Below are 26,710 nucleotides of genomic sequence, written 5' to 3'. Positions count from 1 at the left end.
AGGACAGAATGAATGGGGCCATGTATCGTGAGATTTTGAGCCAAAACCTCCTTCCATCAGTGAGAACTTTGAAGATGAAACGAGGCTGGGTCTTCCAACATGACAATGATCCAAAACACACCGCCCGGGCAACAAAGGAGTGGCTCCGTAAGAAGCATTTGAAAGTCCTGGAGTGGCCTAGCCAGTCTCCAGACCTCAACCCCATAGAAAATCTGTGGCGGGAGTTGAAAGTCCGTGTTGCTCGGCGACAGCCCCAAAACATCACTGCTCTCGAGAAGATCTGCATGGAGGAATGGGCCAAAATACCAGCTACTGTGTGTGCAAACCTGGTAAAGACCTATAGTAAACGTTTGACCTCTGTTATTGCCAACAAAGGTTATGTTACAAAGTATTGAGTTGTATTTTTGTTATTGACCAAATACTTATTTTCCACCCTGATTTACCAATAAATTCTTTACAAATCCTACCATGTGAATTCATGGATTTTTTTTTTTCACATTCTGTCTCTCACAGTTGAAGTGTACCTCTGGTGTAAATTACTGACCTCTGTCATCATTTTAAGTGGGGGAACTTGCACAATCGGTGGCTGACTAAATACTTTTTTGCCCCACTGTACATGTATATATAAAAATGGACTCATCCTGGATTGCTTTCTGATTAATAGATGGTGTTAAATGTAACTCTTTGAGAGCCAGTTCTTCATGGGAAAGCATAAAAATGGTATTGACCTACATTGCTTTCTGTATTTTCACACAGTATGCCTTTAGCTCTTCTTTCTCAGTGTGACTCAGTACCCATAATCCCTTTGTATAGGCTGGATTGATGTCCTACATCGTCCAGTCCTCTCTTTGTCACTGGATGGTTTGTGTGTGCAGGGTGCTATCAATGAGTAACCAAGGTAAACCAGAAAGACCATACGCCTCGCCGGATCTCACACTGTGTCATTGTCCTGCATTTGCCTTTTTTGTGTGATACAGGTTGAAATGTTACAGGCTTTTCATATGCAGCAGCTTATCATTCCAGGATACTGAAATATGAGGGAAAACCTTTATTAAACATGTGAAATCAAGCAGTATAAACTCATTCCAGTGTGGATCAGTGCAGGTGGAACACAGAAGGTAAAATCCCAATTTACTCTGTCAAAGTGCCAGCCTTATTGCTTTAATGTCACTTTCAGAACTTCATCTTAATATCCCATTAGGACTAATGAGGAATACATCCTTTCCCCCTGCAGCAAAAGTCCTGTTTCTGTGGGAACCAGCTGATAGCAAGTAGACTTTGCCCTGAAGGAAACTGAAGCTACAGGAAGAGCAGCCGAGCGTGGTCTCAGTCGTCACAGCAGAGGTAAGGCATATTTTAATAGCTTCGCTGGAGTTGTACGGATTGATTTCTGTGAACAGACCTGAGTCAAACAGCAGCTGGACACTTTTTTATAGACTTTAAAACTGTTGTCATCTTGTCAGAACTTGGATTTAATGTTCCAAATTTTCAGCCCGCGTAAGCCAACAAAAACAAAGTCCACTTCGTACCTTAGAAAACACAGTTTTAGGCTTTGTTTTGTTCCAGTTTGGAGAGATGAGCTGAAAAAGACGAAAAGTCAAAATGTGATTTTTATCTAGCAAATGATTTATTGCTGCCACGAGTGCAAAAGCCATTACTAATTACAGATATTACAGGAAGTGGAAATTGTTATTCATTAAACCATAATGAATAGACGGATGTGCACAGGGAGCGGCTGTTTCTGTCAAACTGCTATGTGTAGTCACTGCTTTACTGCAGTTGTACATCATGCAGCATTGATCTTTGAGCAGCTGGTTATGACTTCATTTCTTTCATGATTAATGCAGAACTAGGGAACTTGGGGGGGGATTTATTATTCCCTTGTGTTCACTATACATATATACATTTTAAAAAATCCTTGCATTTATTGTCTGTCTGTGGATGACAACTAAATTTCCTCTGAGATCAATTAAATGCAATCTATTTGGCCATTAAATATACATACACTGAAAATAGATTAAGTTTTAGGGCCATTTTTATCGATGCCAGTCATGGAGGGCCTTGTATTTGTGTGATGCATGGTTTCATAATCACCCATTTGACATAGCCCCGTGTGCCAATTTAACATCACTGATGAAAGCACTGACACTGTCCAGAGGAATGTCTTTGTGACCTTAACTACCTTGTCTGTCTAATAATTCTCTTTACCTTGGCAGTTTTGTGTCTGATAAAATTTGCTGACTTTTGGGCAAATGGACCACACTTATGACAACAGAAACGGTGGATATCCTCAGCCCCCTCCGTACAGCCCCGGGGACCATGGACAGAGTTCGTATACTGGGATGAGCTATGACGTTAGTAGCAATTCACAATCATTTTTGTTAGCCTCAAAGGGAAAAAAAATTAAATTAAGCAGTGAGAGAAACCATTTTGCACATTGATTTTAGGGTTTAATATGCCGCTATCGTAAAGAATGAGCCCAAATCCAACACACAACTAGCCTTTGATCATGCTATCGTTGGGATGTGTAATTAAATGTGTGCTTACACATTTAATTACACATGGATTATTGGTTTAATTCCATGAAGTTACTTCAAAATGAACACTAAAGCCTCTAATCACATCATTCTGCCTTTTTTATGATTTGCAAGAAAAAAGTTTTGAATCTAAACTTCGGGTGTTGTCTGAATGATCCAGGTGGAGAAGGGCAGCGTTGCAGTGGTCTCCCCTCCTGGAACCTATGATAACATGGTCCATCCTGTGGGCCCGGGAGCAGGTGGAGACAACCAGCAATGTGACCAATCTCCACCCGTCTACTCTCCCGGCTTAGAGGATAGCGCCTTCAGTGACGCTGCCATACGGAGAGGTGAGGGTCGAAGGAAGTAGATCAATAAAGAGAGGGAGAAACAGGAGGCGAGAGAAATGAGCGTTTCTGTTTGCGTGGTCAGAGCCGAACGAGGATCAGCAATATTTACTCCCCTCATTTGCTTTGCAGTGTTTTCTTGAAAATTGATTTGGAATTGAAAATTGTTCTGTGATCTCTGCTCGCAGCCTGTCGCAGCTCTTCACCTCCCACACAACACAAATCATTTTTAATGAGAGGCAGGAATGCAAGTTTGGTGAAAACAGTCATTTTTGGCAACAGCGTGCAGCCTTACCTGCCTCAATGCTTCACTCTGACAGATTGTTGTTGTCGCATGTCTTTCTCCTGTCTGTCTCACCTCTCTGTGTTTCTGCATCTGTTTTTCTTTTTTTCTGAACAGGTTTTATAAGGAAAGTCTACTTGACCTTGATGATTCAGCTGCTAGTGACTGTGGGGATCATCTGCGCTTTTCTTTACTGGTGAGACACAATCACACGAGGCCATTCTTGTTCCAAAGAGAAAAGAAGAAATGTCCTTTATTGTAATCTGCTGGCTTTTAATTGTGTCATCGCCCACCAACACGAGGCAGAACAAGTGCATAAAGTCGTCCCTGCACAAATTTAAACATGCACTGGGGCCCTTCTCAAATCACCATAGTGAGGTGAAACAAGGTGGTATATAGTCCGCCTAATGTTTGTGCTTGCAGTAGTTTGAAAGCTCCCTGTGTTTGGTATAATGGATGTGGTGGAAGACTGCAACAGTCATTTCTTTTCATAAATTGTATTCAGCTCCCATGTGCACAATGCACTGCTCTCTGTTAATATTTAATAAAATCATTCCACTGCTTCTATCAGATAAATGGCAGCTCTATTAAGCACTTCTCTCTATCTCCCTTCCCTTTTCTTATCACCCCCCCCCCCCCCCCCCCCCAAAAAAAAACCCCAAAAACAAACAAAAAAACAGGGACACACTTAGGAAATGGGCATGGAACAACTACTGGTTCACCTACACCATGATGTAAGTTGTTCAAAAATGTTCTCTTAGATTTTCTGGATTTCGTGTTTGGAGAAAGAGCTTCATGTGAGTCAACGGAAGTAAATCACAAGCTCATCTTAATACAAATAATGCGCTCAGTGAATCCATAATGTTTCTCCTATTATATGCTAATGCCGGTAAACTCTGTGTCGTGTGTGAAACAGGGCGGTGGTACTCGTCCTCATTGTGGCCCTGTCATGCTGTGACAGTCTCCGGCGTCGAGTCCCCCTCAATTTTATTGCCCTGGGCCTGTTTGTGAGTAGAGGCAGTACCAGCCAGGCATCAAATTAAACCACCACCACACCTGCTCTATTTCACAGTTTTTTTTTTGTCATGTATTTACTTTCCATTTGTCTCCCCCTTTCCTTCCCCTCTCTCCCTCCCTCTCCCTGCCTGTGTGCCTTTCTCCCTGTCTTCCTCAGACTGTTGCAGAGGGCCTGATGCTTGCATCTGTGGCGGCGTGAGTGTTTGTTTACAAAGATGAGTCCCCACCTGATGCAGACTCATTTGCACAATAATAATCCTATTTGATCCACATCTGATAGCGTGTTCAATGCCAGCAATGAAGCCATCATGCCAGATAAGATGTTATCAGCGCTGGTTTACCAAATTAAAAGGCACATGGGATCACATTCTCTGATTTTTTTTCAGCTGAAGATAAATCTGAGCACATCACAAATAGTTCAAAACCAATTTCTCTGTATTTCTCGGTGCCTGTGTAAACACGAGTTACCCTTTTTTCCCCTCCATCTTTCTGACGGTTCTTTTTTAGCAGCACGTCACTCTGTCAGAAAAAGGCATCAGATGAGACCTGACTATCAATAATGCATTAAAATTACCATATTTATAGGATATTGCTATAACTGAAGCTATAGCTGATAGGAAATGCATGCAGGCAATACATTATTCAATACTTGTCCAGTGGGGTGGGGTTGGGGGGGGGTCCAGTGCTCAAAGTTAAATGCATATTTCGAGAAAAAAAATTCTTATAAGAAAATAATACTTCCCTTTAGGATAGACCAAACCCCGCTGCTCATCCACCCCAAGATAGACATGATTCAGCTCTTACTGCACTGTTTGATATTTCTGTCTGCAGGTATTTTAATGCTGAAGCAGTCATGTGGGCTGTTGGGGCAACAGCATTTGTGTCCCTTTCCCTGAGCCTGTTCGCCATGCAGTCAAAGGTAAGATCTGTCACACACTCTGAGCTCAGTTTGCACTGCAGCCAAAAGTGAAACACGGCGCCTTAACTATACAGTCAATGGTAAATGTCCATACACTCAGCTGTGTTTCCTGTGCAGTCAGAGGGAACGTGTAAAGCTCAGCTGCTGGACAGGTTTTCACCTGCAGAGTTTTCAAAGTCAGATGAGTTTGCTGTCCTGGCAAAACTAAGATTGCTGCTGAGATCAGTGTATTTGTAAGTTGGGTTAATTCCCTGCATCCAGAGGGTTAAGCCCCCGTGAGGCTGAGATAACTCTCGCCATATAGAATTCTTTATATAAGTCAGCCCTCGTCCTTTTCAGTCTGCCTCCTTTCATGAATTGTGAAAAAAAAAGCTTTTTATCAAGCAAAACTTCTCAACTTTGTGATTGAAACCCTAAAAAAATGACCAAAAACTTCCCCTAAAATTCTATAATAAGCATCCCAACGAATCCCAAATAAGTCTCGCTCGCTGAGGATTTTTTATTCTTTATTTGATCATGCTCATCTTCTTCTGAGATGCCGCTCTCAAAATATATATAATAGCTTATGCTTGTGCACATGGCATTTAAAAGTTTCATTACAACTTGCAGCGTTTTATTAGCTGGAGCAAGTTAGGAGACCTTTTGAGAATCACTTCATTGATAGCTCGGCATGCTTCTTCAATAAACGCCTCATGTTCTGAACAAAAGCAATCACACAGCCAGTGGGGAAGATGTCAGCCACATTCAGATTGCATTTAGAGCCTCTTTTAATTGCTGCTAAATGGTGGTTGGCATTTCACACACTTTGCCACTTATTGTATCTGAAGGAGCTGGAGACATTTATATTTTCGCTCACAGTGGATGGAACAAGCAAGCAGCTGTCTGATAATCATACTAAGAATATATCTGGTGCTTAATTCTCTCTGCTCGTTATTAATCAGCGGGAGGAAGGTACGCAGGTCAGGTTTAAATAGCTGACATATAGAGGGAAGCGTACCCCTAAGCCCGTAATATAGTTTTATGGGCTGAGTGAGCGTCCGCAAACACTTGTAGTTTATTTTTTATGACTTCGCTTTCATCTTGCCATTTCCAGCACCTCTTGCTCTGCAGTTCACAATGTTCACAGAGCTTTTTAATCTCTGTCACTGTGATGCATTGACACTGCGTCTGCAGCCCATAGCTCCTCAGGTGATCAGTGCTAGTGATTCTCCTGTAGCAACTGCCATCTTTTTTTTTTTATGCCAGTGTGGAAAAAATAAATAAAGGCCATGCAGGCGAAAAGGCCACCTTCAATCCCCCTGCTCAGTGCCTGTTGATTATTTATCCTCACTTGTTATAACCAGAACTGTCTTGATTTTCTTGAGTCTCGACTGCAATCTGTAGCTATCACAGAGCACAGCTGCAATGAGAACAGCCTTCAGTGTCCTGGATTTTACGAGAATGATGAGTACAAATGAGAGATGTTGGGGCTTGTCACATTAACTGTCTTTCTCATTTCCTATCCCTCCTTTGCGGCATCAGTGGGACTTCACCACAGCAAGTGGGTGCCTGTGGGTGCTTATCTGGACCCTCTTTTCATTCGCCCTCCTCTGTGCAATCCTCCGATCACAGGTAAATTAAAGAGCTTCTTTGTTAACCAGTGTGTTTGCAGTGGGAACAGGTTTTAAATGAATTGCTGACAGACCGGATGTACAGCCTCAGAGTCTTTGGCCCTAGAAAGCACAGGCCCGTGTGCTGAGCAGACTATACAGCAGAGAGCGTAAACTCAAACCTCTTAGGATTTAAATGTACACTGGCGTTCACTGTGTTGGCTGTTAGTGTTGCCAGCGGGTATAAATAAGCATTCTGCAGATTTTAGGTTGTAGTTGGACTCTGACTGCCTGTAAACCAAACAAAACAGCCAGAATGACCAAAAAAAAAAAGTTTCTGGCTTAATTACTACCTACAGCAAACAAGCAGCACAGCACACTAGAATAAAAATGTTTTGTTTTAAATTTGTGTTACTGAATGCCTCTCCTGAGTGTGTGTGATTCTTTTGCAGTATGTTTACATCGTATATGCCTGCCTGGGAACACTGCTGTTTTCTTTAGTAAGTACACTTTGGTAACAGAAAGTTCTTTTCCGCAGCACTTTTTTTCTTTTTGCTATGAAAAACAGAATTAAAATCCCCAATGGAAATAAAACGAAACCACCATCAAAGAGGGCTTATTGTCAAGTGAGTGTATATGATGCAACACGCGATCCCAGGGCGAAGCAGCCTGATACCAGTTGTTAGTGAAAAGAGAGCGACTTTGATGCCCCTGTGCCCTTTAATTTCAATTATGCACCACTTAACAGTAGTGGGCTTCCTTTTCACAGCCACCTCTCTGTGTGCCTTTGGCATTCGCAGCAAATGTTGTGACCCATCTCGTCAGCCGGTGGAACAAACTGCAGCTGCACACAGAGCTGAACAGGCTGTCAGCAGCAAGTCACAACTTATTTTCAGCTGCACAAGTCTGACTCCCGGATTATTTGTGTGGCCTGTTTATCTGCACCGTCCCATCTCTCAGAAATAGTTAATAGTGCCTGCGCTTGCTCGCAGACCAGTTCGCGTTCTCGATTCACAGATCAGTGCTGAAGCATCTCATTTTCTGTCCATCTCTCCGCAGTACTTGGTGTTTGACACTCAGATGATCCTGGGTGGAAAACACAGGAAGTATCAAGTCTCTCCCGAGGAGTACATCTTTGCTGCGCTCAACCTCTATTTGGACGTCGTCACCCTGTTCCTCTTCTTGCTGCAGCTCATCGGCCTCTGCCGCTGACACTTAAACTCCATGGCAGGATTTCCCCTTAAGATACTCTTCTTGCACACATGCAATCAATTCGTTGAGTTTGGTAAACACAGACAGCCAGTCTCCCAGACATGGCTTAAGCCCCCCAAAGCAAAAACACTGAAGATCTCCACAGAAAAACTTTTTTTGGTCCAAGTCTAGGCTTAAGCCATGTCTGGGAAACTGAGCCCATGATTCATATTGAATACGTCTCCAGACATCTGTCAGTATATTCAAGTTTGCCTATGATTGTCATGTGTTACGCACTGCAGTCTGCTTTATGGATGTTTACTTGTTTATTTTTTTTTCCTTTAGGAGTTCAGATTTACATACTGCCCTGTTGCAATTCTTACATAGAACTACATATACTGAATATTTGTTTCTAAAAATTACTCTTTAACTCACAAACTAGTCACTTAGGTACTTGTTAAATCAAAGATTATATAAAAGTGTTTAATTTTGAATGAAAACCCAATAAAAGAATTGGTCAGTGTTATGAAAATAAAACCATCTGCAATATTTCTTTGTCATAAATGACTATTACAAATGAGACAACCGCAAAGTAAAACTCAACACATAGTTTATTGGCATCACACATCAAACACTTTTCATATAAAGAGGGAATGTATCAAGTATAAACTATGAAAGTGCAAATAGCATTTCAAGGATTAGTTGCTTTACAATAGAAAATCTCAATGAGTTACAAAATGTTATATACCTTTTTTAATTTTTTTTAATAAATCACCTGAACATATGAGGTGACAGTATAAAGTGTGCCCGTTACATGCACAGCATACTACTAAAGAAAAAGGGCAACGCATGTTATCTCCTCTGATAAAAGCACTTCCATTAACCAAGTCCGACAAAGTTAGTTCCATTAACCATATGGCACCCAGACACTTATCAAAGCAATCACTATCTTTAGACTTAATGTTGCTCTATACATCTGCAAGGGGACAGAGAGAGAGAGAAAAAGGTCATTTACTTCAGCCAGACATCAGTCTGTACAAGAACATAATCACGTCTTAAAGGTAAGACACTGACTAGTGTGTTTTAGTTCACATGGGTTACTCACAATCCATTATTTAAATGAATTATCTTTATTCCAAATAAATACCTACTTTATAACTTTCCTCACACACAAGCGATACAGAACAGTAGGTTAACCTATTCTGAAATCAGCGCAGTGATTTTTAGATGCTAAACCCCGGGAACCACTTCAGTGTAGGGCAAGAAGCCTTACTGCACAAACCCAGAGAAATAAAACCTTTCTTCAAAATATCTGGGAATAAGATTTTTTCTTTAAAGTGTGACTTCGTCGTTACAACGTATTTCACCAAATCGCTAAAAAAAAAAGAAAGAAAAAAGAGTCAGTGTCATCTATTAACATATCACCACAAGAGCCAACAAAAAAGCCTCTTGCTACAAACATTTCTGATGAGCACGTCTGAACACTATCAACGGCAATGTGAGAGAAACGACTTTAAGGTAACAGGTGTTTCTGTTTTTGTTTACACTGTCATTTTTTTAAAAATTAGCACTCAGAAAAAAAAAGTGTGAAAAAAGGAAAAAGTGAATCATGGTGATTTACACAAAGGCACTGTGTGTCTCAACTCCAGAGAGAGAACCGTTTCAAAGACATGGACTTCCCATGAGGATGAGATGCTGTACACATTCATGATTTTTAATTTTTTTCCCCCCATGCATTACCCTGCAGTCCGGAAAATCTGCAAAGAGGACTGCAAAGATCTGAAAGGCTTTGCTTATTACTTTTAAAACAGGACCCAGAGATAAATTACAGTGACTTGGGCGTGAGTAATTAATTTACCAGAGTCTGAATACGACTGCCTGATTTCAATGGCCTTCCCTGCGGCGTATGAAGCAGGCTTCTCACTGTCTACTTAGTCTGTCGCGCTCCACGTTCGGCTGCAATACTCAAAACATTAATTTAAGACAAGCTACAATGGAATTCAGAACATGCTGTGACAAAGGTGCAAACTGAATCACGAGCACTCCCTCTGGGCCCGTCAGCATTCGTTGTTTTTTGATTCAGCCTGTGTTGGGGAGTAATAACCACTGTCAAGTCCATTTTGAAATGTTTTTGAGGAGGCCAACTACTTTTCAGTTGAATAATTAATCAAAATTTTGCCAATGTGAATATTTTACATAAAGTACAAATCCATTAGGGCCTGAAGCCTCAGTTCTACACGGCTCACGGCAGCTTTTAGCCAGTGACATTTTCAGAGTATCAATCAGCTGCAATCTCAAAGAAAATTATGGCTCAACACTTTCACATTAAAGTTTAGCTGAGTGGTTGAGATTGTAAAAAGCAGGCACAATTTGCTTTAGAGAATCCACTTGGTGACTGCAAACTGTGCTTTTGCTAGCCAGTGTTTGGCACCCATGAAGTAGGCAGAATTGGACAGGAGTGAGAACCATCTCAGCCGGCTTTGTTTCGATTGAATATTGGAGCAAACTGTTAATCTGCTCACTAAGTACAGCTGAATACATCAGACCTGATCCAGACTGATACAGTAGGCTTTTAGTCCAGTGGAAAATAACTATGTAGGTTAAAGTTTCTAAAGCTCCTAAGTCTCTAAATCTGATATTTAAAAAACAAAAACAAAAAACGCTACTTATTTGTATTTTTACTAGTACAAGACTTGTTTTATAAGTCACCCTTGAAACTGGTAACTAACTGTGATCTCTTCTATTTAGTACTTTCTTTGCAGAAGGCTGACAATACAGTAAACACATCTTGTTGCACTTAAATCTGAATCTGTGTCTTCCCCACTTTCTGGTCAAGTATGACACATTCCCCACTCTGTTTACATTCCACCTGAATAGCTAGCACAGACGTTCCTCCTCTTTATTCATTTTGCAATCTGTAGTGGTTTTTGGCCTTCCTTAAAAGCTCTTTGCCATCTCAGAGAGATCATACCAAGTGCACTTGATCTTCCCACTCAGATGAGCTGGTGCTTGGCAGCTGATCAGACACAGAGTCACATCGCGGAGTGTCGACGTGGCACACCTTTGAGCCTCTGCGCTCGGCATGGCCTCCGCTTGCGTCATGGGCTCCCATGTAAGGTAGCGGCATGGTGTCCAGCCCCACTAGATCTAACTGGGTCGGTCTCTCAGCGACAGTGCACTCCTTCTCCTCCATCTCACTCAGCCTCTGAGAGCAGAACCCCACATCTGCCATCACCTCCTGAGGCTTCCTGTTTTCAGGGAAGACGACCACCCCGACATTGTCATCGTCTTCTCCTTCGCCCCTATGGAGTGAACCCGGGACTGAGTCGCTGTCACAGGAGGTTGGGGGTACCAGAGTGATACCTTGAGGATTCATGTCATGAAACCAAGCCATGATATTGCCCAGCAGGTTAGCGTTTGCTGCTAATGCAGAGGATGAGGATGGGTCGTGGCTGCCACATGTGGTTGAGTCTGTTGTGTCGGTGGAAGAGAAGAGGCCTGTTGAAGAGCTGCTGCAACCAGGAGCCACTGGTATGGGCACAGAAGCACCGTATGCCCGATGATGACTGTCACCGTGCTGTACAGGGATAGCAACACCGGTGGCAGCAGAGTACTGGCTGCTGATGTTGCCAAGTTTCACCAAGTTATCTCCCAACTCCAGCAGTTCTGAGCTGCTTAGAGAAGCTCTGGGGGGGACCTCGATGCCTGGAGCACTTTGCTCAAGCCTCGAAGGCAGGGAGGTGCCAATAGCGCCGAGTGAGGCTTCGTTGGCAAGTACTTCATGACTGGACACACTCCCGACCATCCCTGAGTCCTGGAGTGACAGCTGAATAGCCAGAAGAATGTTGGGGTCATCGTCATCCAGCGAACCCAGACCCTGCAAGAATAAAAGGATCCAGTGTCGTAGAGCATCAGCAGTTTTCAAACTTAACTTTAAGTATAACCTGCAGCACCTATTGTTAAAAAAGTTAACAGTAGCAGCAGATGGAGATAGTGACAAGGCAAGGAAAATAGCAGCTGCTGCAGTTTTGACACTTTGACACACAAACCTGAAAGCAAAGACAGTTTTTCTTTATAGCTGCTTTGTTGCAGTCAGCTCACAGTGGGTTTTAAGGTTTTACATTTTCAAAACTATCATTACCACTCACTCTGTGTTTATATATAAAGTCCCAGCACACAACATCGCTGCATCACTCAGTATGTTTCAAGTCATTCATGCCCCAACCCCAGTCCAAAAAAAAAAAGAAAAAGAAAACCCCGTAGGTTTCAGTTTCAAATATTACTCTTTTATTAACTGAACATTTGGTGAACTAGTGAATATGAAACCGCTAAGAATCAAGACGACATTAATAATTCACAGTACTAAGACAAAAATGCCTTCAGGAATAATTTCAACTACATTACCGTTTGAGCTCGAGATAAATGTTTACTCACCATCATAGGACCTTGTCTGCGTCCACTTCCAGCATCCTGTGTGTCTTTATAGGAAAAAAAGGAACAAAGAAAAAGTCAAACCTGGTTATTGAACTAAATCAATGCAGGATAAATCAATTTACTCAGTTTAATCTACTGCTAAGTATTCAATTTAGTAACATCATCTTGAGTTTAGTCAACACACTGATGAAGGACCAGCAACCCGTCACAACCCCAGGAACTGCACTAACTGTATCTGTATCTGTGAGCAATTCCTCTTTGCTCACAAAACAAAACCTATTAGCTACCCTCCAGTTTTATCTATTGTTTTCAGTCCATACAGCCTAGATAAAAGTACCACGATGATGGAGAAACACAAAAGATTAGAAATGCTTACTGAATTCAAGCAAGTGTCATTTTTCCAGAAGCTCTATTTTGGAAAAACTAATTAGTAAAAATCAATATTTCTAAACAAATAATGTAACTGAATCATTGCAGTGCACCTGTGCTTGTTTAGGTACCGGTGGATACTAAGACTCTTCTCCACTTGACACAATACTGCCAGGGAAGCATCTGACTGGATCTTAATATTTTTGGCGCATTAACCATGACTCCAACAACATGAAAAAATAAACTGATCTGGAACAGATTGTAAGGCCTGAATTCACCGAAGAGCTTTGAAACGTTACCATTTAATTGTCTGTTTAAACAGACAGTTCTTTAAAGTTAGACATTCTTAATCCACACAGAGCTAGAGCCTTAACTTGAGTGCAAGAAAATGAGGCTTGAGGTAAGGAGGATGATGATAAGGTGCAAATGACAGGGGAGAGAAAGCAGTAGTGAAGGACGAGAAAGAGATAACGAAAACATCAGCCACTGTATTCAAGATGGTGGGGCTTCGCAAACCTGCACCTGCACTTATGCAATTCTGATGGATTCATTCAAAGTTAATAAGACTGTGCCTTTAAAACAAATTATAAAGCAACAGAAATGTGTGTTTAATAGTAACAGAGACTTTAATACTTTCTTTGGCATTTCTTCTACACCCAAGTAATTTAACTGTAACTTGTCTACAGCGTTTTTCACTTCTTTGTAACATCACAATTCAAACATGGAAACAAACATCATGAGTCATGCTTCTATTCAACTCATCCTTTGAATTACATGCGTCACTAATAAAAGAAACAAAAATCAAAGTTCATCACAATGTGATTTCCTGAGAACAAATCAAGAAAATCTAGCTCTCATTTAATCTCATTCTATACTTTCAAACCACACAATCACTAAGATGAACTTCAATAGGTCTTTTCTGCAGTCTCTAGTTCTCAGTTTATTAATGTCCTACCAGAACAGTTTCAGATTAGAATAATTCTTATAACTCTCATTTCTAGAACTGACTTCTATAAAACTTCCTATCACATGTACACAGTACTTCCCTATATCTATCTTTAAATAGTTTTCTACTCAAAAGATCATTCCACCTTAAATGCTTTGTATCAGCCATTACAAATTGCACTTTGACCCATTCCATCCATCTGCTGGGTTTTTGTTTTTTCCATGCTGCAGTCAGTGTGCCATTCCAGGATGTATACCAATTGGACTGATAACAAATGTAGGCCTGATCTTAATTAATCACACTTTTAATGAATATAAAAATATTCTTTTCACTAAGTGTTTCACAGTCACACTGCACTATTAGAAAAATGTATCCATGATTAGAAACAGAGAAGGTCTCATTTTTTCCCAAGAATATAGAATAGAATTTTGACGTTCTTTTTTAATTAAGATGCAGTTTTGATCTATTATTCTGATCTATTATTCTCTAAGCAATTTTTTTGCTGAGAGCCTGAAGCAGCTGTGATTATAAGAGATGACCAATTTAAGTTAATTTAGCTGAACAGTCGATCAAATCTACCTGAGGGCCATCGAACCCTGCTTTAATGAAAGAAATACAACTCAAGGGAACTTTCTAAACTTTACAAGAAAACTTCTTTTATCTTTTATACACAAACAATCAAAATCTTTTGTAAACATTGCAAACCTTGAGGTGTCTAAATCTGCGCACTGTCTGTGCACCAGATAGTTGTTATAGTCTCAGGCGTTTGGACCCAATCTAAAAATCAGGCCAACTAGAACCCAGAGATTTTGCATTCAGATGGATCACACGATAAATTCACGTGGTAACTATGCAAATAACAAGCTGTGACAAGGGAGAAAAACTGAATATCACGATGTGAAATAGCCATCACAGGATAAAACCCTGTATAAAGTAAAGTACCTAAAGTGCTGTCGCTGAGGTCGTCAGGGTCAGGTGTGTTGCTACGGAGACTGGACATGTCGCCTCGCCGCCTCTGCCTATGCCGCCGTCTGTACTGGAACTCTGCGTACTCCTTAAAATATAAGAACAATCATTACTATAAAAATGCAATGAAGGAGATTTTTACAAGGAAACTGATTCTAGCAGGTTTGAGTTAATAACTCTGTGTGTGTGTGTGTGTGTGTGTGTGTGTGTGTGGGGGGGGGGGGGGGGGGGGGGGTTGAGGGGACTATATGCAGGTCTTTGATTCATTCACTAACTGAAACCACTTACCTTCCCTTTAAACCGACCTTCTTGATTAGCTATGTCTTACAAACACAAGACGAACATTATGTGGGTGTGCCTCTACACTCATGAGAAAATATCTGATAAGCAGGGTGTAGAGCAGTCTGATGCCTGAACCTTTGGTTAAGAGGGATTATTTGCACATCAGCTGACCTCACTACTTGAAACTTTGGTCAGATTAGCATGGAAAAAAACGTGGCAAAGGAAAATAGTTCCTGTTTATCCCAGCACACAGGTCTTATTTTGAGGTCATATGGAGTTTATGCTTTTCTGGTTGGCAGCTACTTTGACTGCACAGAAAGATGGGTGGTCTTAACAGTTTGGCTCATTGGTGTGTAGCTCTTCAAAGGGAAAAGCAGTGAATTTGTCTGTTATCTAAATCAACTCAAGCTAACATTTTTGAAATGGAATTCCTGTAAAGTCAAAGTCATAGATTTAAAACTGTGAGATGGCACTCATCCGTAGTCAAGTGCCAAACGAATGAAAACTCCAGTGCTGTTATCCCTCTTAAAGTACTGATAAATGCATGACCGCTCTTCATGAAAAAGGCTACATACACCAAATCAACATATCGGTACCTCTGCACTCTTTATTCAATCATCTCAACTGCCAAACTCACTGAGTAACATGCAAATATCATCAAAAGCAAAAGCTCTTTCATGCTTCCACCGTGCTAAATATAACCCACTATGAAGTGATGCAGGTTTTATAAGAAGCATGGAGGAGACATATGGAAGTGTGTGAGGCAGTGTCATCTGGCTTTGTTACTATGGGGTTACCAACTACTGACAGTGACTGAGAAAGAAGCTTTTAACCAGCAGGCAAAAAACAACAACAAATAAAAGCTTGGTGTTCAGCATCTGCCATCAGTATCTACTGTATGTCTATATTAGTATGTTCCAAGCTAAATTTAATCGTTTTTGCAACATAAATACTTGCATCAGCTGGCCTATGTATTATAATCATTAATGTTATTGCACAGTATCGATGCATATTAAAGATAGAGATAATTAGTAGTTAGCAAAATCAATGCATGCAGGGATCTCCAGCTTGTTAAGAATGTCAACCAATGAGAGACAAGATAAGTATCACGGCATGTGGCACCTGACTTCCTACAAAATAATGGCACATTTTAGAAGAAGCAAAATGCTAAATAGAAAAACAAGAGCCGCTGTACGTAGTTTTGTTATCATGTCAGAAGACAAGTTACTGTTTTAGATCTGTTGGCTTAGTTTCTTGGCTGATTTGAATAATAATAATATTTTCTGTGGTGCTTTCCTGACAACAGATCTTTTTTAGCACACATATTTTGACTAGTCATTGTAAATGAAGTGCAAATGTATAAATGTGTTTACATTCCATTTACGAAGGGTCCTACTGTACTGGATGCCGCTAAGTGACTTACAGGGCTTACTGGTATATTTAATGTAACTGAGTCATCTTTAATTCATTTTGTGCTTTATTTACTGATACAAGTCAAAACATCCCCCCTTAAAATGTCTATTGGCCATTGCCAGCTTTGAAATGTTATAGGATTTGCACAGAAACCCCAGAGGCTTATTTTGGTGTGAGATTTGAATTTTCAGATAGAAGCTACACGAGCCTAAGCCAAAAGAGTGATGGCGCTCTTAAGCTGAGCAAATTCTTCGGAAAAAAGAACTGTATGTTTAAGAACTGCCACAGTCTAGAAAAATCAATAACAGACCTGTAGTAGTATCTGCAATGTACTGACATATGCACCATTACCAAGTGCATACATCACGCTGGGCAGAAAAAGAAGACAGGTCAGTAATCAAACCATTATGTGGTCGACACTTTTATGACTCTAAGTGTTAACTACAAACACCTGTTACTAATGTGTAATGATCAGGCGCAACCTACTTAGGTGTTCGCCAGCATACTGTGCTTTTAATCATTCCTGACGGTTGCACAGGGAACACTGAACCATCTGGCTTGCTCCAGTGTGTTAAATAACATGCCGATCTCTGGGTCACCAGAAACGTTAAAATGATTTAAATATACATACTGACTTTATTAAAAGATGTCATATGACACTGTATAATTAATTACACAACATAATTATATCTAATTATGATTTATATTTCTGCAATAAATAAAGTAATTTCTTGAAACAATAAGTACTCTCTATTAGCAGAAATAAGTGTCATTACAAATAACAGGCACTTGCTGAAAGGGCACTGATTAAATTAATATTATGTATAATATATGTTTTACAAATATGTAATACTGTACTATACTGTATAGGGCAAACATCACGGCATCAATAACACTGACAGTTCATGATATTAAAAATTCCACATTAACAAAATTAAACTTCCAATGGCATGCTGAAATCTGGGAGTGGCTCCACTATTACATTCAAGAACAGTAACGACAGGGAGAAAACAAAAAACAAACAAACCTTTGTTATCCAAAAATAATTTGTGACCAAGAGAGGAAGTCTGTGCCTTTGAGAAAAATTAACATTTTAGGATTAACATGTCTTTTTCTTCCTAATTTGTACCAGTAAGTTTAATAATGAGTCCAAATGTGGTTTCAAAGCACTTCAGAGCACACAGCAACAACCTGAACAAGCCAGAAGCCGGTTTTGTTTAGAAACAGTGGCACCAATTATGACATGTGGGTGTGAGTGTAAAGGGCAGCTGCAAGTAAACCTGGACCAATACAATTATCTGGCTACATTTGTTAGCTTTAAGTGAATTAATTTTCGCTAAAACAAATGGGAATCACCAACTCTTACTATGTACCTCTAATCTGTTTAAATAACCCAATCATCTGACAAGGAAAAACCCATCATTGGCTAAACCACTCAGTACACAAAAAGACAAATGCATTTTGTTCAAGTTTACAGTCCAACCAATCAGCTTTTACCTCAGGTGATGCAAAGCCTAAATACTCCCAGTCCCACGTTCCACCAGCAAAACTGCCAAAGACAGAAATTAATGGCAAACTTGTGATAGCTGAAATCACACAGGAATTGGCTCTCAAAATAAAATAAAAAAAGAAGTAAAATGTGTTATTTTAACAAAGTTAGGTACTGGTCTGTATGCTACCTTCGCCTTGGGGCTTCAGGTGAGTCATTAGGGGCCACTCCCCTGGCTACTGAGGCCAAAAACTCTTGCCTCTTCTGTTGTACCAGACAAGCCGCACGGATGATCTTGTGGCGTGGTGTTCGTAGATAAGGCCTGTTAACCTTTTGTGCCAAGTCCTCAGTCACCATCTCCAAGTCCGTCTGGGGGCAGAAAGACAGGTGACTTAGCAATCACAGTGTACAAATGCAGGATTTGAAGTTTCAATTTAACAAATGTACTTGTGGGGCAGCTGTTTATGTATCTACTTTAAAAAAAAACTATTACTTTTACAGGTGTTTAAGGAATTGTAAGACCTATGGGAGCCGTGCCGATTCATTCTCCAGCATCTGAAAGGCCACATTATAAAAACTAGCAGGAAAGTACATCCTGTATCTATATGGGTGATCATAAATTATACAGCACTAGATGTTTAACTAAAAGCTGAGATGTGCAGATATAACTGGGGAAGATTGTGAGAATCATGCAGTAGAAAGCTTTAGTCTCACATATCTAATGGCCTAGACCACTGTGAACATTTGTCTTTCCTCTCACTAAGTAAGCCTGAAACCTGCATAAGCTCGTAGATCTCTTTCTTTGTGCTTTTGGGCTCCAGAAAGAACCCATAAGGATAAGAGCACTTGAGGATGCGGCGAGTCTTTAGTAGTTCTAGGACTGCATCTTCAATGAATGTAGTGTCAGGTGGGCCTCCTTCCCCTGGGAAAGAGAAGGCGGGAGAGTCAGATAACAAACATGAATATGGGATATGCTTTTGTACAGGACACTCATTACTCTGCCTCAATTACTTCACTTTGCTTTTGAGCCGATTAGTATTACATGACAAGAAATCCTGAAACAAAGCATATGAAAGAACTCCTTGACTGTACTAAAGCACATGAAGAGACTGCACTTTTAAGTTATAACTGAGGTGTCTAGTATGATGGGAAGTCTGGGCCAAGAACACTGCTGGCCTTTGATGAATAGTGACTTATAATTCACTTTTTAACAGCTACTGAGATTTAAAAAAAAAAAAAATTGGAACCTAAGGGAAAATCATTTTCTTCTCATTTGAATAAATCTTTTCACTAAATGTGTAAATTAGCAATCCAGACATGCTGAATAGAAGACAAATTTATATCTGAAATAGAATTTTTATCTGCATCTCAGATTCTGAACTGCGTCAGAAAACACAATAGTGATGGCCAAAACTGATTATTGGAGACTCAAAGCTGTCGGCAGTTGTATTATGTAGGATAAACTGTGCAAACTTTCAGTTAAGCCAAACTCATGAAGACCGACTTGGAACCTTTTCCATTTCTGCCAGCTGACAGCCACCGCCACTATGTGAGCTAACTCCACTGCAATCAGAATCTACTGCTTTACCTGATGTACATCAGCATCACTCAGCTAACTAGTCAGGCAGAAACTCCCTTTACTGACATGGTTTTGAAAAAGTCAAGTTAAAATGTTATCTTTCTTGTAACCTCACACTACTGAATGCTTAAACTGAATGCTGTTGTTAAAATAATATTAAAACACCTCAGTTTTCTATCCCTTCTCCTCTACTTCCAAAAGCTCAATATTAAAGAACTGAATTAGGATTGGGATAATAAAGGTTGACGCCGTTACGGCAGACTGCATACTCACTTCCACTTAGTGCTCGACTAAGCTGCTCCATCTTCTCTTTGGCTGTTTTTAATAGACGCTGCTCTAGCTAATGGGAGAAAAACAGAAATTTTACTCAATAACAAAAATGATCTTGAGGTTCCTGCTAAACCAAGCAATAGAGAGAATGCCACGTGAGACCAAATAAATTAACAACAGATTTATTTGTGATGAACAGAATGCAAATATACCGTATGTTAGTTATGTTAAAGTTAGAGCACTGGAGAGTATCCAAACTATGGGTCATGCACCAGTTTTACACAAATGCTCACTGTCTGCATTCATTGCATAACAGCTGCAAATGCAACATCACTGGAAGACAAAGTCTGGTCTGTTTACCTGATAGCTGTGCTCGTGGTTCTTGAAGCGTGTGTAGTAGTGCATAAAGCGGTCAAGTTCCTGAAAGCTCTTGTGTTTTTTCTCAGCCTGCAAAACAGTGATGAGACACCAGCCACAGTCAATCTCCTGAGCATGGTGTTTCTTCTCACAGAGAAAGCCGAAATACTTTAACTGTAAGGAGCAAAAGTAAGTCCACCAAATGATACTATTTATGTGTGAGTAGAGAGTACACGAGAGACTGGTCAGTAACCCTCTGGCAACCAAATGCAAACAAGTGCAACATTGTTTACCTCTTTGCAAGCAGTTTCACTTAGTACCAGCAAGCAAACCCTTCCAACGAGTTGCCAGCCAGTCAGAGAATATACATCTTTCAATAGTAACGACTGGTTACCAGGAGGTCAGTGACTCTTGACGTACATGACTGTGGTTTTAGCAAATGATTTCACAGTAACTGCTATTAACCTCGAGCAACCATTGGCAACAAGCAGGAAATATTTTTCCCTAGCAACCAGCAGTTGCCAGGTAGTTTCCAACTGGTGTCAAGGCCTACATTACTATATACCTGTGTGTTATATACTTCAGCTGCTCAACTCCTGATCGTGTAGGAGTTTGCAGACAGACAGAGACTTGGTGTATTACAGTAAGACTGGGTTGTGCAGCAAAATATATTTATCAACTCTGCACAGAAAATCTGTAAATAATTAACTATTCCATCATGCGATTCAAGGAAAATTCCACCAATTTTATGTATTGCCATTCTCCAGGCCTTGGAGAGTACTACTGCAGATGAGTAAACAGTTATATCATTTCTTCTCTGGTTCCACAGGGACTTGCACAAAATCTGATAAATTGCTATAAGTAATGTCACTTAGGTCAATGTCTGAGTTTGAGAAAACAGAACCAGAAAGCAAGCTTACTACAGCTCTGTAGACGGTTGCTCGTTTTAAATTTAGCTGAGGAGCTTGAAGGCTATATTACTGGCTACTAGGACAAGTGGAAGCACATTCTGGTTAATGTATGCATGGCTTGAATCAGAGGAAGAATTAGTGAACTTAAAACAGACACGAGTTTATAATGCACCAAGCTTTCTGCTTTTTTGTTGTGAGTCTGATAATGGTGTAGGAGTACGATGACAAGTTGCTAAAAGAGTCATGACGTTTAGGAATAAAATACAATATGAAACAACCCCAGCCCCGCTCCTTTAGGACATTCACTCTACATCATCATAACAGAGGGCTCCCCCAGTAACAACTGCCATCACTCAGCTCTGGTCCCCTGTTGTTACATTATACCACTGTTGAGTCATATTTTACAAAGTGTTCGGTTAACTGGGCCGAAAGCGTTTAAAATATGAAAACACAGAGAATGTAATAATATCGTGTTAACATCTAGAGTGTATGCATGTACCTCTTCAGTCATCTCCTTTGACTGCTCCTCCACCTGCTGGATGACCTCATAGCGAGTGCAGCGATAGTAGCCCCCTGTAGATGAGCTATGCTTTTTCCATTCCTCCAGACAGATCCAGCAGAAATCGTACTTACACTACAGGGAGAGAGAACAGCTCTGGTCAGCTGTCACATCAAAAAATGGAAAGCCAATTACTAATGCTACTCCTGCTTTACTGGGGTAATTTACATTTAATGACAAAATGAAAAAGACACATTTTTTTATAATTGCTGTCAGAGAAAAACAATTATCCTGGTATATGAAATGACAGCCAAAACGATACCTTTCCCCATCTACAGACATGTTTTCATTAATATACCCATCCAAAGGTGAGAATATCAGACTGACCCAACATCAGAGCTCAGTTGATGTGCTGTAACCTCTTTGAGTTATCAAGCACAGATCTACCAGGACAGCAAGGCACTTTTTTTTTCAAAAACACATCTTTGTAAAAATCATAACTGAATTATAATTAAGGGTCAAGGACTTCTAAGGCTCATTAAACTAATGTAATCACCTGTATCCATTTTATCTCTTTTGTCTTCTCATCCATTTCTTTTTCTACAGTGTACAAGTAGCAGGTGTTTGAACAGAGTCGTGAATCCTTGTAGCCTGCTGCCACTAGAAGGCACTCAGACTGCATTTGAGAGCAGCAAGTCCCGATGGAGAAAGAACAACAAAACACAGCAAAACACTACAGCCTCTCCAATCTGGAGCCTATTTGGGTATAAGTGATTTCTCCATGCTACAAGCACTTCTGTGGGTGACAGGTTAGCTGGAGTATCACAAAACCTTAAGGCTGAGGCATCAGTTGTCCTGGAAACTCTCTGCTTATATGACACATCAGAAAAATCAATACAAAATCAAGGAGAGTGAGGGGACATGAATGGGTGGATGGAGAGACACAAAAAGACATGTGAAAGAGAATCCTGAGACAAGAAAAAAGTGTGAAGCCACACCAGAGAGAAGGAAATGGCAGCAAAAAGACAAAAGGTTCCTTAGCAACACTGAGTCCCGTGTTTCCAGGCAACAGGGGTAAAGACGTTTCTTACCAGGTAATAACAGGTCAAGAGGCTGAGCCCTCTGTGGCCTCTCAGCTTGTGAAAGCCACTCCATTCACCCAAAACTAATGTCCATCTCTAGTCAGCCTATTTAACCAGTGCAAACAGTGACAGGGGTGTCAGAGAGACAAAAAGATCTTTGCTGTATGACTGCACTGCCTCCCCTACAGCAACAGTGGTAGTAACAGAGACAAAGTCAAGCAACATGACTATGTCTGATTGCTGGTCTCACTCTCTCCCTTGACCATCCATCCATCCTCTTCCACTTATTGGGGCGATCGTGGCTCAAGAGTTGGGAGTTCGCCTTGTAATCGGAAGGTTGCCGGTTCGAGCCCCGGCTTGGACAGTCTTGGTCGTTGTGTCCTTGGGCAAGACACTTCACCCGTTGCCTACTGGTGGTGGTCAGAGGGCCCGGTGGCGCCAGTGTCCGGCAGCCTCGCCTCTGTCAGTGCGCCCCAGGGTGGCTGTGGCTACATTGTAGCTTGCCATCACCAGTGTGTGAATGTGTGTGTGAATGGGTGGATGACAGGTTGTGTAAAGCGCTTTGGGGTCCTTAGGGACTAGAAAAGCGCTATACAAATACAGGCCATTTACCATTTACCATTTATCCAGGTCCAGGTCACAGGGACAGCAGTCTAAGCAGAGATGCCCAGACCTCCATCTCCCCAGATACCTCCAGCTCATCTGGTAGGATACCAAGACATTCCCAAGCCAGCTGAGCCGAGAGACATAATCTCTCTTTCAGACCCTGGTTTTACCCTGGGGCTTCCTCCCAGTTGCACATGCCTGAAACACCTCAGGAGATGTCCGGGAGGCATTCTAGTTAGATGCCCACCTCAAATGGCTTCCTTTTAATGTGGAGAAGTAGCAGCTCTACTTTGATATTTTCCCGATTGACCAAGCTCTTCAAATTATCTTTAAAAGAAAGCCCAGATGACCCTTGGAGGAAGCTGATTTTCATCACTTAAATCTATAATATAATTCTCTTTTACTTCCTACAGCTATGCAAACCTTTTTTTGTAATTTCACCCAATTTAACCCTGTATTATTTACACTGGTGGACCAATACAGAAGCTATCTGCTAACATGTAAACATGACAGCATGCATTCATACTGTAATTACACATACATTTCACAACATCAACAGGTACCTTAGTTGCCCCTTTGCTATGCACACTGCATTTCCTTTAAAAAGGTGTTAAGTGAGAACAGAACAGTATAAAACAGAGCTATTCTAATAGTCTGATCTGACAGAACTCAGAAAGTTGTAGTCATCTGCTAGACAGATCATGTAATACCATTGTGTATAAATACTACAGCTTGTCTTGAGCGTGGTGTAAGAAAGAGAAAGGCTTGTGGAGAATCAGGAGTAAAAATGGCTCATTCTAGTGTTTAAAGAGCCATCTGTACAACTAAAAATGAGATTTTGACATTTATACACATACTGTGTGCAAATAAACTTTATCTCCCACCTGACAGTTTGTTTGCACTGAGAACAGTACTTTGCATAAAAGCCTTGAGTTATTATATCATTGCACTGTATGATAAAATACTGTGTCAATTTGTAAATGCTTCTTGGTAAAAAAATATATATATGAAAGAATATGCCAATGAATAACTGTTGGCTACATAAAATATAATTAACTGATCAAAAAAAAAAAAAAGCTAAATGGAGCTTTGCTGTACCACTTTATGGACCTCCAAAACCCACACTTGCTCTAGATAACTTTACTGAAATTTGATAAATAAGGTAGTTACACATAATTAATTCTAATTATTTCTATGAGATGCCAAAATCTCCATTTTGCACTATTTTTTTTTTTAATTTTTATGTGCAGTATGTCAAAGAAGATGATTCTGAAGTCCATTTAAAACATAAACAGAAGTATACCGTGTTCATTGCACACATGTTGCTCATTTAAACTTCTTAGGTTTGTTTTCTCCAACAGAAAACGACTGATTCATATATCTTTCTAGAACAACCAGATAAACTGATCACCTGATTACTGTCTAGGTAAGAAAAATATGAGAGGCCTGACTGCCTACCTTGGCGCACTGCATGTGATTGCAGCCCTCGTTTTTCTGTATAGGAGACTTACAGTTGGCGCAGGGTTTGGAGTTACTGAGCAACCATAAGCAGTTGGCTGCATCCTCATAAGCTTCGCTCACACCAGCCACTTCAACATGGAGGAGGGGGAGGTAAACAGAACAAATAAAGGCATAATGAGACAGAATGAGAATGGCTATTACCAGAGCATCAAAACAGACCAATGCACTGAGTGGGAAATCGTCCTGCCTGATTAATGTATATTGCTAATATATTTTGCTAACATCTCCCAAGATGCTCATGCACCCACCTACACACACACAAAGAGAATAATTGGCTATTATCAAAGCACCTTTGATGTGCTGCTGAAATGCCAAGATAAAACAGAATCTGGGGGAAATCAAAGTGGAAGATAGTTCCGAAACCAAATAATTGCTTTATCTTCCGACTGTCACATCAACCAAGTGGCACTCAAGAGCAGCTGGGGTATCTTAAATCATCTATTAGATTGCCCAGAGTCCAATTAATGTTTCTAAACACCACAAACTTTTAGTGAGCGGGTTGCTCGTCTTAATTAATAATTTATCATCGACGTGGTGGATTTTAATTGGCCTAATGCTAAATAGTTTGTAATTACTGTGGTTGAGTTCCAGGCAATTTAACTCCAAATCAGTCACTTTTGTGCACCCTGAAAAATCTGGGCAAATAAAGACACTGGCTAATAAACTTCTTTATGATCCGTAACCTCCAGGTAACAACACAATTCTACTCTGTGGTTTAGAGCTGGGCGATATGTTTTTTTCATTTCAGGCGATAACGATATATATCACGATATAAGCCAAATAACTATATATGTAAGATTTAAATGTGCTGTTGCTCACAAGTAAAATGTGAAATAATCAGCAGCTTGTTTTGATTTAAATATTTATTTCCCATAATAAGTTCAACAGGGTAGATGTACTTAAAATGAGGCTTCAGTTTAGGCAAAATAAAGGCAAATATTACAAACTTACACAAAAGGTAGCCGCTAAAGCATTTAAGTTTCAAAATAAAACAAACAAAACAGACTACTAAATTGTCAGTTCCACTTAGAAACAAAATATTAATTCTTTAATTCTTTATTGGTAGCATGTCTTTAGCAAGACAGTAAGCTAAGGCATTCGTTATGTTGATATGTCTCTTAGCTTTTGGTAAGATGCTGGAGAAAGCCGACTCAATTGACTGTTGCTGCTTCACAGGGATTCCCCTTGTTGTTTTCAATGACGAATTAGCGCTTTTAGAGATTGAGCGTGCTCTAGTGGGTGGCACTGCTTCAGGTGGTAAAAAAGGTTTGTTGTATTTCTAGACTTTGTGGGAACATGCTTTTGGCACAATTTCAGTGCGCGTTACTCTGTTTTTTTGTCAGACTTCAAATAGCCGAAATACCTTCACACTACGGAACTTCTCTGGCCTTTCCTTTCGACAATCTCTCCAGCATTGGAACCGTCATCTGTGTTCTCTTCGGTAACCTGGTCACCCAAGCTCTCGGTTGATTTTTCTCTAGTTGGAACACTCATTTTCTCCATTACCCGGCCGGCACGGCGGCTGGCTGCTTCCCAAACAAATACACGTGCGGCTTGGCACTTGAGCTGTATGTAACAAGTTACGTGACGTGACACTGCGGCTGTGATTGGTTCGGCTCTGCGCTACTTAATTTGTATTGGCTATTCATTTTTTTTATAAGAAAGGAAGAGAGAGAGAGAGATGAGGTCTATCACAATAGTTTCATTTTTCTGTCGAGAAAAAGTTATTTCGCAATACATATTGTTATCGTTCTATCGCCCAGCTCTACTGTGGTTCAACAGATAAAAATGCCATTTCACATTAGGTCTCAATACAAAACCACATACTGTAAGTTTGTTACCGATTCCTGTATAGTTTTAGATAACAAATCCACAATTTAAAAAACAACAACAAACACTCACATTCCTCAGGCTTCATCTCACTGACTTTCTGTAGCCACATCTTCCACGTTTCACAGTCACAGGGCTCATGGGCTTCACCTTGACACTCCCTGCAACACATACAGACCAAGGTTGTTACTAATACTAAACTAAAAATTAGAACCTAGTGAAAAACATTTTAGTGAAATAAATTAACTGTTAACTGTTAGTTCTATTTCACCGCTTTTAGGATAGCACCTTATA

General features: G+C 40.4%; 2 protein-coding genes across 5 annotated transcripts in view; one reads left to right on the top strand and one right to left on the bottom strand.

Moving 5' to 3' along the window:
- Positions 1–943: 943 nt before the first annotated feature.
- On the top strand, positions 944–8,411 carry LOC113032823 (protein lifeguard 1). 2 transcript variants are annotated; one of them, XM_026185964.2, is made up of 12 exons: positions 944–1,118; positions 1,235–1,344; positions 2,217–2,354; positions 2,698–2,866; positions 3,264–3,342; positions 3,827–3,880; positions 4,063–4,153; positions 4,321–4,358; positions 4,995–5,082; positions 6,604–6,693; positions 7,124–7,171; positions 7,731–8,411. In XM_026185964.2, exons 3-12 carry the CDS (start codon positions 2,253–2,255, stop codon positions 7,881–7,883), a joined length of 912 nt encoding a protein of 303 aa, XP_026041749.1. In that variant the 5' UTR covers positions 944–1,118; positions 1,235–1,344; positions 2,217–2,252; the 3' UTR covers positions 7,884–8,411. The 2 variants fall into 2 exon arrangements, with proteins under 2 accessions (XP_026041749.1, XP_080163944.1); XM_080307818.1 differs by lacking the exon at positions 7,124–7,171 and having other exon boundaries at positions 7,731–8,022.
- A 2,089-nt stretch (positions 8,412–10,500) lies between these two features.
- Positions 10,501–26,710, bottom strand: part of ankib1b (ankyrin repeat and IBR domain containing 1b) — a 34,620-nt gene continuing 18,410 nt past the window's right edge. For all 3 annotated transcript variants that reach the window (XM_026185961.2, XM_026185963.2, XM_026185962.2), the window contains exons 10-20: positions 26,489–26,577; positions 24,524–24,654; positions 21,378–21,512; positions 19,971–20,057; positions 19,614–19,680; positions 18,538–18,683; positions 17,952–18,130; positions 17,770–17,821; positions 14,554–14,665; positions 12,297–12,340; positions 10,501–11,739 (exon numbers count right to left, since the gene is read on the bottom strand). In XM_026185961.2, the coding sequence (XP_026041746.1) occupies positions 10,828–11,739; positions 12,297–12,340; positions 14,554–14,665; positions 17,770–17,821; positions 17,952–18,130; positions 18,538–18,683; positions 19,614–19,680; positions 19,971–20,057; positions 21,378–21,512; positions 24,524–24,654; positions 26,489–26,577 (1,954 nt within the window). In that variant the 3' untranslated portion in view covers positions 10,501–10,827. The remainder of the gene's footprint in view (positions 11,740–12,296; positions 12,341–14,553; positions 14,666–17,769; positions 17,822–17,951; positions 18,131–18,537; positions 18,684–19,613; positions 19,681–19,970; positions 20,058–21,377; positions 21,513–24,523; positions 24,655–26,488; positions 26,578–26,710) is intronic.

This window comes from Astatotilapia calliptera, chromosome 11, assembly GCF_964374335.1.
Source record: "Astatotilapia calliptera chromosome 11, fAstCal68.1, whole genome shotgun sequence".
In the NCBI taxonomy this organism is placed as follows: domain Eukaryota; kingdom Metazoa; phylum Chordata; class Actinopteri; order Cichliformes; family Cichlidae; genus Astatotilapia; species Astatotilapia calliptera.
This window is presented reverse-complemented; position numbering and strand designations above follow the sequence as displayed.

Excerpts from the sequence above, each read along its gene's own strand:
- LOC113032823 (XM_026185964.2), top strand. The coding sequence starts at position 2,253 with ATGGACCACACTTATGACAACAGAAACGGTGGATATCCTCAGCCCCCT. Across the intron at positions 6,694-7,123 it reads GTGCAATCCTCCGATCACAG|TATGTTTACATCGTATATGC; the intron begins GTAAATTAAAGA and ends ATTCTTTTGCAG. Across the intron at positions 7,172-7,730 it reads GAACACTGCTGTTTTCTTTA|TACTTGGTGTTTGACACTCA; the intron begins GTAAGTACACTT and ends ATCTCTCCGCAG.